Source organism: Urocitellus parryii, chromosome 10 (genome assembly GCF_045843805.1).
Source record: "Urocitellus parryii isolate mUroPar1 chromosome 10, mUroPar1.hap1, whole genome shotgun sequence".
Classification (NCBI taxonomy): domain Eukaryota; kingdom Metazoa; phylum Chordata; class Mammalia; order Rodentia; family Sciuridae; genus Urocitellus; species Urocitellus parryii.
The window spans coordinates 35883218-35897904 of NC_135540.1; the positions used below are offsets into that span (position 1 = coordinate 35883218).

Consider the following 14687-nt stretch of genomic DNA (forward strand, 5'->3'; position numbering starts at 1 on the left):
CTTTCACAGCTAACTGCTAGCAGTGGCTAATCATTTTTATCCTGGACAATGATTTCACTATAGAATCTTGCACTGTAAAAAGATCCAGATTTCCCAAGGCCTTCATCCCCCCAAATTCCTTCCTCCTCAGCATTTCCTCCACTCTTCTATTATTTATATTACTCAAAATGCCATATAGCTTTTACATATGTAATTTTAGTCAACATACAAGTTGAAGACCTCTATTAGATGTGAATTATTTTACTAGGCAACAGAAAATATAAAACATTATACAGGTATCACATTGATAAATTTAAATGATTCACTTACAGTGTACCATCTTCCAATCAAACTAGAAATAGCATCTCTAGCTTCATTAATTAGAGTTTTAAATGCCTCAATCAGCTATTATGCATCATTTCTCTTCTGGTACACGAGGGGAGGCCACACCTAGAACCTGAGCTTCCAGGACCCATGTGAGCTTCAGCAATGACCAAGTCAAGGTGGGATCACGGGAATGAGGATTCCTTGTCAAATTTCCTGTTCTTTCCTTCCTATTTGATATGCTGGAGAGTAGCTGTGAGAAGTAAGATTTCAGGAAAGCAAAACTGATAGCAGAGTCTGGTATTGGCCTCACAGTGAACTCCCAAGGGAAGGAAGTGGCCTCTGTGTATGGGAACATGTAATGTACAATTATATAATATTATATATAATATAATATTATATATAATATAAACAATGATGACAAAATATAATTATACTATTTTTAATTTTAGTTAACATAATTGTAAGCAAAAATAATGAACACGGATGGGCACCATTATGAAAATCCAAATAACCAGGATGGAAGCAGACCTCAAAGGGATCAGCAAGCCTTTCTTTGTTCCGAAGGAGAGTCAATCATTCAGGCACTGGAAGGGCTCATTTTCTGGGTATGACAATGACCCTTGGTTACAGAAGGAGTCTGAGTTTTATAGCTTACAATGAGGGCAAATTAATCATTGGAGACTGAGGCAAGATGTGTTGGTTTAGACAGTCAGGAAAGAAGTCCTAAAAAGCCCAGAACTCATTGTCTCTGGGAGAAGCTTAGAACTTGGTGTTCTCTGCTTCCTGGCTTTTTGTCCCTATAAATTGTAATGCTCCTGGAGGATGGGGGAGGCAGATTAACTGTCTTCCCAGTTTGAAACTGAATCTCTCTAAGGAAGATAGGTAGAACCTGAGCAAGGAAATAAGTACCTGCTCAGCAACATGAGTCACAAATTTAATCCAGTCACAGGGAGGGAAACTCTTTACACATGCTTCTGACATTGTTACTACACTCATATGTTTTAGCCACTGTCCTGTAGGGATGGGTGAACTTATTTGCGAACTTTAGTCTACTTGTTGCCTTTTATTAGTGGAAAATCTTTCCATTTAAGACCTATTTAAAGTCACGTATTGTGTTGTTAAGTGATTCTTGGGATAAGGTAAGAAATGTCCTAGGTAGTTGAACATTACAGAGTGGTGACAGTAGAAGTGACTGCTGTTGTTGGAATTTGCATATTTTGGTTTCTGAAGACCTGGGGAGATGGCTTGCAGCGTTTTTAAAGTAAAGGTGTAAAGTTCCTACGTTACAGTTTCCTTCTCTTTCACTGTTTCAGAAGAATAGAATTTTGGCTAATCATTACCATTTGTTGAATTCTAATATAAAACCCAGCCAAGTTGTAAAGCACCTCTGAGTTCAATCCTCAATAACAAAAACAAAACAAAACAATACAACTTACTGTTGCTTTTCCCTCTACAGAAAGGTAGAAACTCAGATGTCTTCCAGTCATTACCAGGATTTTATCCCAGAGTCACGAAGACCTAATATTTCCCTAAGATGGCATCCATTGACCCAAAGTCATTTACCCAAGGGACTGTGTTGAGTATTCATAACATCTGCTATCGAGTAAAAGAGAAGAGTGGCTTTCTACTTTGCCGGAGAACATTTGAGAGAGAAGTATTAACAAATATCAAGTATGTGCATGAACTTTTCAAAATCCTACTTTATTGACTGAACTTCACAGATTTTACCTATCACCAATGAGCTTCTGTGAACATTTGTGTTCAATTCCTTGTAAAGATGTATTAACCTATTCTTTCATTTCTTTCTGCTAAACTTAGACTGAAATGATTGCATCACTTAAGTTGATGTTTATCTTTGAAAGTGACTGGCAAATTGTACCATGGGATTGAGCAATTGTTGTATCAATTAGTTTCTGAAGTACAAAATAAATGAGGAGAAAAGAATTCCAATAGAAGCTACTTACTACCATTATCATTTAGAGAACTTTGTAACTTAGTAAAACAACTTACTTCAACAATATAAGACAACAATCATAATTAATACCATTATACTTTATAACAAATCAAGATTTGAATAAATATTAACTTCTTGTAGGGCCTAATTTTAAGCAATTAAAAATGTAATAAAATCTGCAGAAAAGATAAGACATTATTTTGATAAAATATAAAATCTTTGTTTTTTAAGTCAGTTCTTTTGTGAACTTTGTTAAGAGTGGTTAAGTCATTACCAGACTGCTGGATTCATAGTTATTGACTTAAGTGTTGAACAAGGAAAAGTTCCAAACCTACAAAACAACTAATATTTTAGACAAACCATGAATATCATATATAGATATAAAGCAGTACACAATTATTAAAAGACAACAAAACATTTCTGAGATGTGAAAAGCCTAAGATTTTTAGCTCTGGATTTAAGTTTCCTTATAAAAAAACAAAATTATTTTAAAAGATACGTTTTTAATAATTCAAAACAACTCTCATTTATTATATTAATTTCAACAGCTATGTTTAGATTACTCATGGATTGCAAGCATAGTTAATATTTTAATTTTTTTGCCAATCTCATAAGAGATTGTTGTATATAGAAAACAATGAACATGCTCCTCAGATATCAAGACAAATATCCTAATTGGTTAGCAGGCCATAAACACAAGTTACTAGATTTTAAAGATATTCTTATGAACAAGTTCAAATTATTTATTACAGATTTACTAAATTCATATGAAAGGCATTTGGTCCAATTATAAGTCAATTTAGTATTGTGCAAACGGACTGTGTATAAGCATATTAACATATAGGAGCATACAAGAAAATTTAAAACTTAGAGTTAACCATTTTTTAGTTTGAAAATCCATATTTTAGACCTGATATTGAAAGAAATCTGTTAAGTCTTAAATTTGTATTTCCAAATTTGAGGCCAAGTAGAGAATTTATATCTAAAGACTAAGGCTATCAAAACTTGAATTGTGAATTTCCTTTTAAGAGACAAGAAAAACAAACAAACAAACAAAAATACAAACAAAAACAACTTTAGCTAGAAAAAATATATGTATAATATATATTATGCATATAATTTAAGCACAAAGAATCAAAAAGAAAGTAAATTCAATGGTGGAGGGGGAACATGAGCTCAAATTGATTATGGATAAATTTAGTCCATCTTTTCAAAAGAGACTTATCTGATGACTGAAGCATGGACTATCCTTGGCAAATGTTTTAGATGATCAAACTATGCTGCTTTCAGGAATTCCTTCCCCCTTTTCAGCAGTGGGCCAGAGATTTTATCTTATGTGCTACCAAAAAAGCCCTACACATCAAGGGGTGAATAAAGTTACTTTAAGGTATGTATTGAACAAACCCTTATAATTTACCTTCTGAAAAAGCTTCCCAAAGTTCTTGCAACCCAGGAACAGAGTATGTTCTTCTGAAATGGAATTACCTACACAAGTGGAATAAATCTGGTACAGAAGCCAGATAAGTACATGGTCTATTGAAGCCAATCGTGAAGTTTAAACACATGAAACAGTTGTACTAAACCAGCATGCACTTCCAGTTATATAGGCTCTGAGGAGGTGAGTCATTGGGAGCATGACTTTAGTATATATTTTGTCCCTGAAGAGTGGAGTCTCTCTTTTTGCTTCCTGGTGCCATATTCCCAATTGCTTTCCTGTGCTACATACTTCCACCATGATGTTCTGCCTCAACTCAGGCCCCAAGGAATAGAAGTCTCAGTCCTCTGAAATTGGCAGCCCCTAAATAAACTTTTCCTTCTCTAATCTAATTGCTCTTGTCAAGGCTTTTTGGTCATAGCAGTAAAAAAACTGTGGCTCACAGTTTTTTTTGTTTGTTTGTTTGTTTTAGAGGAAAAATAATTACTTGTGTTTTTTTTTGTTTGTTTGTTTGTTTTAGAGGAAAAATAATTACTCCTATACAAAGCAAATAACTTCCTGAATCTGGGAAGTGATTATAAAAGAGTTCTTAGACCCACTGGGGCTGAAGACCTATATAAAATCAGATGTCTGTCTAGGTTTTTTTTTTTTTTTTTTGGTGTTTTGTATGTTATTAGGATCTTTTGTGTTGGGAGCAGCCAACTTCCTTCAGAGGATCAAGAAATGGTGAGATAGGATAAAATGTTTTGAGTGTGGGTGTGAAAGAATTGGTTAGTCTGTGGATTACAACTCTATCCACACACTGGGTGTGTGGCACATGCCTGTAATCCCAGTTACTCAGGAAGCTGAGGAAGAAGGATCACAAGTTCAAGGCCAGCCTGGGCAACTTAGTGAGACCCCATCTCAAAATAAAATAAAAAGGTTGAGGATGTAGCTGAGTGGGAAAGCACCATGGGTTCAATCCCCAGTACTAAAAAAACAAACAACAAGCAAGCAAACAAAATTGTTCATACACACAGGACTCTTTCCTGTGTAATCACTAAGTAGTTATCTTGCTGTAGCTGTGGGGAAAAGTAGCCTCAGAATGAAGGCAGATGTCCTGAGGGCTGCCCATCACTGTGCTCCTCATATAGGTTTCTGACCACCACATCATATCTCTTCAGTCTTATCTAACCTGGTACTTTCTAATTCCATCCCATTCCAGGTGATGTTAAAATTGATCACCTGGTCATGTTTCTGTCTGCCAAACTTCACCATAATGTCACCATTTTTCCTCTTTGTGCTTTATTATTATTATGACAGGAGATTATCTGACATTATTTCAGAATCTTTCCTCATTAAGTTGTAACTCACCAGATTCAGATGCTATTTATGATTCTTGCCTGAATCAGCAACTACTATCATAGTGGCTAACTGGTGATTTTCGATTTACATCATCTCATAGTTTGCATTTTAGTAAGAGAAGATAGCTTCATCGATAGTCTTGTCATCATTCATTTACTGTATTAGCTCATGGATTCTTATTTCATTCAATAATATTCCATAGTAATGCATGATTATTGTTATTTATCTTGATAGTCCTGTTGTCTCTTATTTTCTTAGTGGGAGACCTTTCAAAGTAGTTCCCTTTGTCTCTTATTTTGACTTATCCCCTCATTCTCTAAGGACTTCCTTCCACCACCAGAAGTTCCAAAGTTTATTGGGCACAGTGACACAGTAATTACATCTGTCAAGGAGGCTTATGCAGGACTCTCTCCTGTGTAATCACTAAGTAGTTGGCAACATAGTTTGGCAATGTAGGGATATCCTGTCTCCAATTTTTTTTTAAAGGGCTGAGGATATAGCTCCATGAAAGAATGATTGTCTTAAAAGGCCTTGGGTTCCATCCCCAGTTTCTCTCCTCCCCCAACCCTCACACACAGAAGAAAAAAAAAATTCTGGCTCACTGTGCTCTTTTCCTGCCAGATCTGAAATCAGTTGACATTCATTCTGGTGGAGGATGGTATTTACAAGCCAACATCTGTGAGTTTTGGATGCTAATTGCTATTGGTGCAACATTGATTCTATAACTTGTCAATGCACATACCTAAGGAATATATGTATGCATGTTCATATATAAGTGGGAATACTCATTCTTCTATATCTTTGTTGAAAAATTGTCTCACAGGTGCACATGGATCTGGAAGGAGGAATAAGAGGAATGGTGGGTGGCAGGCCGTTACTCCCACAGCATGCTGAGCTTTCCATCTATACTTTTCTGTAGCTACTTGGATTGATTAAAATCTACGATTTCTCAGTGGAGCACAGTTACACACTCCTGTAATTCCAGCAGCTCAGGAAGCTGAGGCAGAAGGATCTCAATTTCAAAACCAGCCTCAGCAGCTTAGCAAGGCCCTAAACAATTAAGTGGACATTGTTTCAAAATTTAAAAAATAAAAAAGGCTGGGATGTGGTTCAGTGGTTAAGTGCCCTGGGTTAAATCCCTGATAACAAACAAACAAACAAACAAACAAACAAAAACCCTTCTCATTAGTACACGAGTTTCAATCTTAAACCTTGCATTCTTTCCACATTTCCATGTTTGTAAAATCTTGTCAAAAAGTGAAAAACTTGGTCTAGTTATTCTTAATATACTTGTGGATTTGCCCAGTCAGTTTTCTTATTCCCTAATATGAGCATCCTCCCAACCTCCGCCTCCTCTCTTGCTCCCAACCCCATCCTAGCCTGTGTTTGAGGGTGCTGGTTGTTGCTGCCCTCTACTCAGAACTTCCAAGTTCTTTCTACTAAGAAAGGAAGGGGAAGGCAAGTGTAATAGAAATAACCAACACATTATTTAAACATAAAATCACAAGTAAGAATATAACTAAGTTTTCTCTCCAGTCAGAACATACATATATTCAGTAAGGTATATCCCACTTCTTTATTAATTGAATTTATTATTATTATTATTATTATTATTATTGTTGATACTGGGGGTCAAACCCAATGCCTTGAAGATGCCAAGTGCTCTGCAACTGGGCTACATCCCTAGTCCATGTGTGTGTGTGTGTGTGTGTGTATTTTGTTTTGTTTTGTTTCTGGAACTTTCTTCCTATGTTGCCCAGGCTAGCCTCAAAATTTCGATCCTGCTGTCTCAGCCTTCAAGAAACTGGGATTATAGATTTGGGCCACCACACATGGCTTAAATTTATTTTATTTTTATTATTTTAATATTTTTTAAAATTAGAGCTTTATAGTTGTACATAGTAGTTGGATTTTCCTTTCCCTCTCCTTGAATTTATTTTTAAACTATCATATAAAAATGGAAAAAAATGTATATCTCAATTTGTTTGTTTCCTACTCCTTGAGTTTTATTTTTTATCAAATAATTATTCTTGTTTAAAGTAATCCCTACATACAAAATGTAATAATTCATTTGTTCAACAAATTGTGAATGCGTACTAGGTGCCTAGCATTGTGCAAAATGGCTAGTTATACAGATTCATTCTCAGTTCTCTGCAATTTTATAGTTTAATGAATTTATAAAAGTAGAGCATTTTCCCTATATCTTTCTGGTTGTGATAGAAGTATTAAAAGATGCAAAGTCAGTGCCCAACCCTAAATTGAAGGTTCTGGGCTCATGGAATTTGAGAAAATGAGTGTGTTGTGTGTGCATGTGTGTAAGGAGGCATGCCTGCTCCAGGAATGGTATTGACATGACTTTTCCTTAAACAAGACCAAAAATTCACCTATACACTAACATGTAAGAGATAAGATGGAAATTCTCTGGGTAAGTTTCATTTCACACTTTAAGTATTCAGTATTCAGTGTGTTGCATAATGTGGGGAAGAGAAGAAGAGGGAAGTGGTACCAGTATGTCACACTTCTTGTTGGCAAGGTTCTACACTATAACAAGGAAAACTAGTGGACACAAATGTAGTAAAGCAATAAATAGGAGTGGGTAATTGTTGTTTGTTTTTCTAATTTGGTACTGAGGGTCAAATCCAGTGCCTTGCAGATGCTAGGCCATTGCTCTACCACCAAGCTACATCCCCACCATATTAATTTGTGTCATTGTTGTTTGGGACAGGGTCTTTCTAAGTTTCCCAGCTGCCCTCAAATTTTGAATCTGCTTACCTCAGCCTCCCTAGTACCTGGGATTACAAGACAGCACCACTGCATCTAGTTGGAAATGGCTTTTTGAGTGATGATAGGTGGGCAAAGAGTGGGGAGACCAGGAAATTGTTGAAAATAGATTAGAACAGAGGAGCAAACTCTTCCCTTGAAGGGTCAGATAGTAAATATTGTCAACACTTTGTGCCATATATCTCTGTTGGAACCAAAGTCTGTAGAATGAAACCAGTTATAGACACTATGTAGCCCAATGATCATGACTCTGTCCCAGTCACACAGTTTATGAAGACAGATCTGGTGGCCACTGTGGTGTGCTGACCCTGGACTACAATGCAAACTCCAGGAGGGCTAGGACTTCATTTTTCCATTTGTTTATCTGTTTCTTTGTTCCTACTTCTATCCAATATCCTAGAATTGCGTCTTATATGTACAAAGTAAATTCTTAATAATTGTGTTGAATGGATGGATGTTGAGTTAGCCACTGGCCCACAATGGAACTTTTGCACTTGTGATCATACATTACTTCTGTCTTCTGTAATGCTAAAGTTTACTGTCAAAGGAGGCCAAACTTGGGGACCTGTAACATTCTTTGTCTTAACACATTCATGATCCAATTGTAGTTGAACAATTCAGAATTGATGGTCCTTATCTGAGTTGGTATTGAAAAATATGGAAAAGTTCTCTGGTAGTGAAGGCTTAGTAAATGATAAGCCTTTTCATGGTCATTTCAGAAGAAGATAGTAGGTATCTATTAATAAAGAAGATACATCGAGTGCTATATAGAAATGCACCTTGAAAGTTTATCTAGTCATTAATATGTTTTACTTTGGGAGGGGAAATTTCACAAAAACAACAAGGGATTTTTGTATTACAGCTTGCTCCAGCTTTATGGAATTCTCATTTCTTTCCTTTGATGATACAGGGAGAGGTTCCCCACTTAAATGAGCAAAAGGAAAAGTGTCTTTCATCTCTGTCCCCAGCAACCCCACTATAATTGTGACAGATCAGGTGTCACAGGCAGTGAATGCCAAGTTCCTTGTGAATATGGGCACTGTGGGGCAGTTGTGCCGAGACGTTCATCCCTCATGACAGCTGTGACAGAGGATGGACCTCTGTGGATTCATTATCTGAGATATAATAGCTGTTTCTTTGATCTTGAACTTGGAATAGATACTGTTTACTCTGAAATACATGTTGACCTGCTTCCAAATTCTTAAGAGGAACTGGGCATACACCCCAGGGTTCTGAACAGGCTAATTGAGGCCTCTGTTTTACCTGTCCGGGTACCTGTGGTGGCCCTGCTGTAATTTCTTTTCCTCCTTCCTACTTTATCTGAATATTCAGCACTCTCACACACCCACTTAACTCTTTAACTCTTTTGGAAAATATTGGTGTCTATTCTGATGGCTCCCTGTTTTAAACTGACCATTTTCCAGTCCTCTTACTGGGCACTAAGAAGGAAGGAAATGATCTGTCTTGAAGGTGTGCATATTTTCTTTCTTTCTTTCTTTCTTTCTTTCTTTCTTTCTTTCTTTCTTTCTTTCTTTCTTTCCTTCTTCTGTTTTTTTCTTTTCTAATTGGTAAGACTTGTCTTCAGGTTAAGAAATGGTAATGCTTTCTTTATCTATGGAGTGCTTCATTGTAGCCTTTCATTTTTACTTAAAGAAGTTGATGTTTGCTCTGAGGAGATTTTAGCAGAGAAGACACTTCAACTGATACTGTACAAATTAGTGACTAATTGTGTAGAACTTGACTAGGTACCAAGTGAGATGACTTCAAGATATTGATATCACTGCTGTGACTAAAAGATCTGATCAGAACAATTGTAGAGAAGGAAAAGTTTATTTGAGGGCTCACGGTTTCAGAGGACTTAGTTCATAGAGGGCTGGCTCCATTCCTCAGGCTGAACATCATGCCAGGAGAGTGTGGAGGAGGGAAGAAGCTCACACCAGGATACCAAATATATACCCCATAGCCATGCCCCCAATGAATCACTTTCTGCAGCCACACCCACCTGTCTCCAGTTACCACTTAGTTAATCCCACCAGGGATTAATTCACTGATTATGCTAAGGCTATAACCCAATTATTTCTCCACCAAACCTCCTTACATTGTCTCACATATGAACTTTTGGGGGATAATCACCTCTAAATGATAAAAATAATCAAACCTTTCTCAGAAACTGTTATGAACTTTCCACTGTGTTAAGAGAAAAAAGTGAAAAGGAGAAGTTTAATGAGAAATTTTTAATTATATCAAGGAACTTTTGTTATTGTTGCTGGTAATGGAACCCAGGGCCTCTAGCATGGTAAGTGCTGATTTTTCCACTAAGCTCTACCACAGGTTCTAGCAACTTTGAATCTTGGATGTGTCATTTTTCAAAAACAGTAAGCAGTTTAAAGAATAAATGAAGAGAATTTAGAGGAACATGAGCCTTCTTTCATAAAAATTCTGACTAATGATCACTTTTATATTAGGTTTGTATTAATCAACAGTTCATTTTTTATCTTTAAAAGTTGGTGTCTGTTTTCTGTCTGCAATTTCATCAGCCTTCCTTGAATGTAATCAGTGCAGACCCCATATTAATAGAATTTTATTTCAAATGGAACAATAAGTCATTATCCTTCTGTTTTTGCAGCGGGACCATGAAACCTGGCCTTAATGCTATCATGGAATGCACAGGTGGAGGCAAATCTTTGTGAGTATGATGGAAAGTATAAGTCAGTCTTTGTCGTTTCAGTGTGCTTTTCTTAAAAAAAAATCACTTTGATGGAAGCAGGTGTTGATTGATTGAAACTTTGCTGTGTGTGTCCAATCTGTACCTAGGTGCTGGGGATAACATGCAGTTGGGCTAGCTTGTGGCTTTATTCTAAGGACCAAGAAGTCTTATTAGATCAGCCTTGCTAAGCATGATACTGTGATTGACATGCATCTGTTACTATATGATGAGCTAATGAGGAGGAAGAAGAGGGGAATGGTATTAAAAATGGGGATGAAGCAGAAGGAATAATTGAAGACATGAGTTTAGAGAAAGGAATTTGGGTTGGATCCATCAAGGTCAGACAGCCAGGAAGTTCATTTGGAAGGTCTTTGATGGATAAGCTGATGTTACCTTGCTTGTACATTTTGGAGCTTTCTTTTAGCATAAAATGTAAAAGAAGGTGAAAATTTAAATATACATAAATGTATATACATATGTATATTTAATATATGTATATATACATATGTATACATATACAGAGAGAGATATTGAGATTTCTACTCAGTCATATAGAATAATGAAATTATGTCATTTGCAAGTAAATGGATGGGTCTGGAGAACATCATGCTAAGTGAACTAAACCAAACTCCAAATAGCAAGGGTTGAATATATCCTCTCATATGCAGAAGCTAGAGAGGAAAGAAAGAAATTTAAAAAAAGGATGTCACAAAAATAAAAGGGAGATCAGTAGAGATGGGGGTACAGAGGTAGAGAGGAAGGAAAAGAATGGGGAAGAACTGGGGAATGGAGCTGACCAAATGATGTTATGAGTATGTATGAACTATGATGCACCAACTAAAAATAAATAAATAGGGGCTTGGGATATAGCTCAGTTGGTGGAGTGCTTGCCTAGTATGCACAAGGCCCTGGGTTCAATCCCTAGCACCACATATAAATAAATAAATAAATAGGAAAATGAATACAGTAGAGGAAGGAGATCAGGGTAGGAGGGAGAAGGGAAATACTCAGGATTGAAATGAAACAAACATACAGTTATGTCAAAATGAATCCTACTATTATATATACCTATAATGCACTAAATTTTTTTAATATGATTTATGTATATGTACACATATAATTTGTACAATTTTAGTTAAACCATAGACTTTTTAAACTAGTTTACTTTCTACCTGGAGCAATATTTGGATTCAGAATAGCTGAGAGATATGGCCTATGTTAGGGGGAAAACAAAACATATATTTCTTTTTATAGATTGCTGGATATCTTAGCTGCAAGGAAAGATCCAAATGGATTATCTGGAGATGTTTTAATCAATGGAGCCCCTCGACCTGCCAGTTTCAAATGTAATTCAGGTTTTGTGGTTCAAGTAAGTATTGGCGAGTCTGTCTTCTAGGTTTCCCCTGTTTCAATAGGGGAAGTGCTTTAGCTTATGGTTTTGTGTGCTACCAGTTGGATTTACATGTTCAAAGAACTGAATTTATTTACATTGGCTTTTCACATTATCTGCTTAGATTGAAGGTGGAATAAAATGGAAAGGTGGAGAGGACTTGTAGGCAGTGGTGTCAATTCTACTTTTGGTATCATTTCCATAAGGGTCTGCTGAGGCCCTATTTGCCCTTCTTTCATTTCTTTCCTTCCCCTTAAAGATGCCTTTGTCAAATCTTCATATAAAGCAATCTGGATGTGTCTAGAAGTCATCATAATTACCTGTGCTCTGCCTGGGTTGCAGATGGGGCATAAAATGCCTCCCTCCAGCTCTGCAGCTGTCTGTGGATTACTGAAGTTTATAGAGTTGAAAGTTCAACATTAGCTGGAACTTTACCTTGATTATATAGTTTTTATGGATTAAGATAACTACACTAAAGAGATGCTTTTAGAAAAAACTCAGTGTGTCCCATTGAAATCCCATCTTCCCCTTCAGGATGATCTCGTACTGGGAACCCTGACGGTGAGAGAAAACTTAGTGTTCTCAGCGGCTCTTCGGCTTCCAACAACTATGACAAAACATGAAAAAGATGAACGGATTAAAGTGGTCATTGAGGAGTTAGGTCTGAATGAAGTGGCTGATTCCAAGGTAACCTGAAAAAACCTGATAGAATCAGACAGGAACAAGGACCTCCCTGTGTGGACCATGTGACCTCAATCAGAAGTTTCCTAGAGCATGTGAGGACAAAAGGGTCTGCTTTCTGTAATGATGAGAAAAGTGACTGGTTACATACTATGAAGGTGGAAATGGAGCTGGAAAAGCAATCTTAACCATGGTGTGATCCTGGTGTGAATAGAGTGTGATCCCTGTGGAGAGTGCTCCTCAGGCCTTTTCCATGCTCCTCCACCCTCACTGTTCAAGTCACAGCTCTTTTGATGTCTTTGCACTGACTTTTCTTCTTTCTCTTCCTCCTTTTGGCTGCTCTTCTCCTCTCTTCCTCTGGAGGATTTTGTTCAGTTGATTTTTTTTATATTTCTGGAATTCATAAATGACTAGAATCCAAGGATTCTTGCTGTTTCATACTGGTGTAAAATTTGTCTTAAAAATCTATCTTTATTTTCATTAAGATTTACATTGAGGGGCTGGGGACATAGCTCAGTTGTAGAGTGCTTGCCTTGCATGCACAAGGCCCTGAGTTCAATCCCCAGCACCACCAAAAAAAAAAAGAAAAAAAAAAGATTTACATTGAATTTTTGAAGTGACCAGGATATTTTTTCATGGCATTTCTTTGGCACTTTTGCTGCTCATCCCCTCCCTCACTCTCTCCCTTCTTCCCTTTTCTCTGCCAATATTTATTTCCGGACTCTCATAGGCCAGGCTCTTTCAGGTTTGAGGAATGCAGTTGTCAGCAAGAGTAACAAAGTGTAAAGAAATGAACTCCTCCTTTTGCAGGTTGTGCAGGATAAGGCAAGAAAAATGAGGTGAAAGAGTCAGTCTTATAGTTGACCACTCCATATGGAAGTTTTGCTGATTAGAGGATTGTAGGTTGGGGTGATAATGAGCCTTGTAAAAGTGATGACTCTGGATTAAGCCCCTGTGACCTGCCTCCTAGAGGCAATAAAGAATGGGGGTACCACTGGCTGCTGCTTCCTGTTATATTTGCTGATATTTTTTAAAATGTGAATTGTATTTTGTTTAGAATCTGGTGATGCCACTATTTTCCTTTTTTTTTTTTTTTAAACGAGTGATTGAGTAGTCATTACTTTGGCTGTTTATTTTTTTACTTGATTTTTTTTTTTCTTTTTGGGTGGGTACTTTCTTTTTTACCCTCTTTTAAGCATTCATGGCCCTAAGGTGCTTCCTTGGATTTCTAGGAAAAATATACAGAGACACTATTGGCTTATAATTTATGCAATCTGATTGAAATAGTTTTTAACTTATTAACATTATATTTCATTTTAAACATTAAAGAACTGTAAACAAGATAGTCTGATAACTCTAATGATGTAATTTTTGGATAATTACTACAATAATATAATAAAAAATACTGTTCACCTAGATTTCTCAGTTGTTAATATCTTCTTCCATAATTAGTACAGCTACTTTTTACTGAAATATTTTATATAACATCATGTGATATTTTATCCTTGAGTACTTACAAGGCATCTAGAAAAAAATAAGGATATTTGCCTACCTTCCCACAATATAATTAATAACTAACAAAGTGAACAATATTTCATATCATCAGCTATGTCAAGCCCTTATTCATTCACATTTCCCAAATCCTCTCCAAAGGCATTTTAGAGTTTAGTTATCAATAGACTCAAGCAAGGTCTGTGAGTAGCATTTGAATACTATCTCTTTGAAGACTCTTAATTTCAATATAATTTCCTACTTTTTGCCTCCCCAAACCTTCCTAGTCCCTTCACTAGACACATGAGCATTTAATGCTTGCAAAGATTGAGCTATTTATCCTGTGAAATATCCCATCTTCTGGATATGTCTGAAAGAGTGAATTTGGAATTCTACCGTGAATTAGGGTATAGAATGTACCATTGTCAAAGCATTATGGTGAATGGAAAAATACTGATATGGTATGTTACAAAGTGAACTTTCCTGTCTGAGTGAATCCTGTTCTTGTAAGTCTACCTGGGGACTTTGAGTGGAAACAGTAGTGTTGATAGAAGACTAATAATTTTCTACAGATCCATTTCCTTTTCTCCTCCTATCT

At 36.5% G+C, this 14687-nt stretch overlaps 1 protein-coding gene across 1 annotated transcript in view; it reads left to right on the forward strand.

The window, feature by feature from the left end:
* Nucleotides 1-1778: 1778 nt before the first annotated feature.
* The window catches only part of LOC144257132 (broad substrate specificity ATP-binding cassette transporter ABCG2-like), a 43533-nt gene continuing 30624 nt past the window's right edge, over nt 1779-14687 (forward strand). The window contains 5 exon segments of the mRNA XM_077803109.1: nt 1779-1827; nt 1830-1977; nt 10447-10506; nt 11782-11896; nt 12452-12604. Coding sequence (XP_077659235.1) covers nt 1779-1827; nt 1830-1977; nt 10447-10506; nt 11782-11896; nt 12452-12604 — 525 coding nt within the window.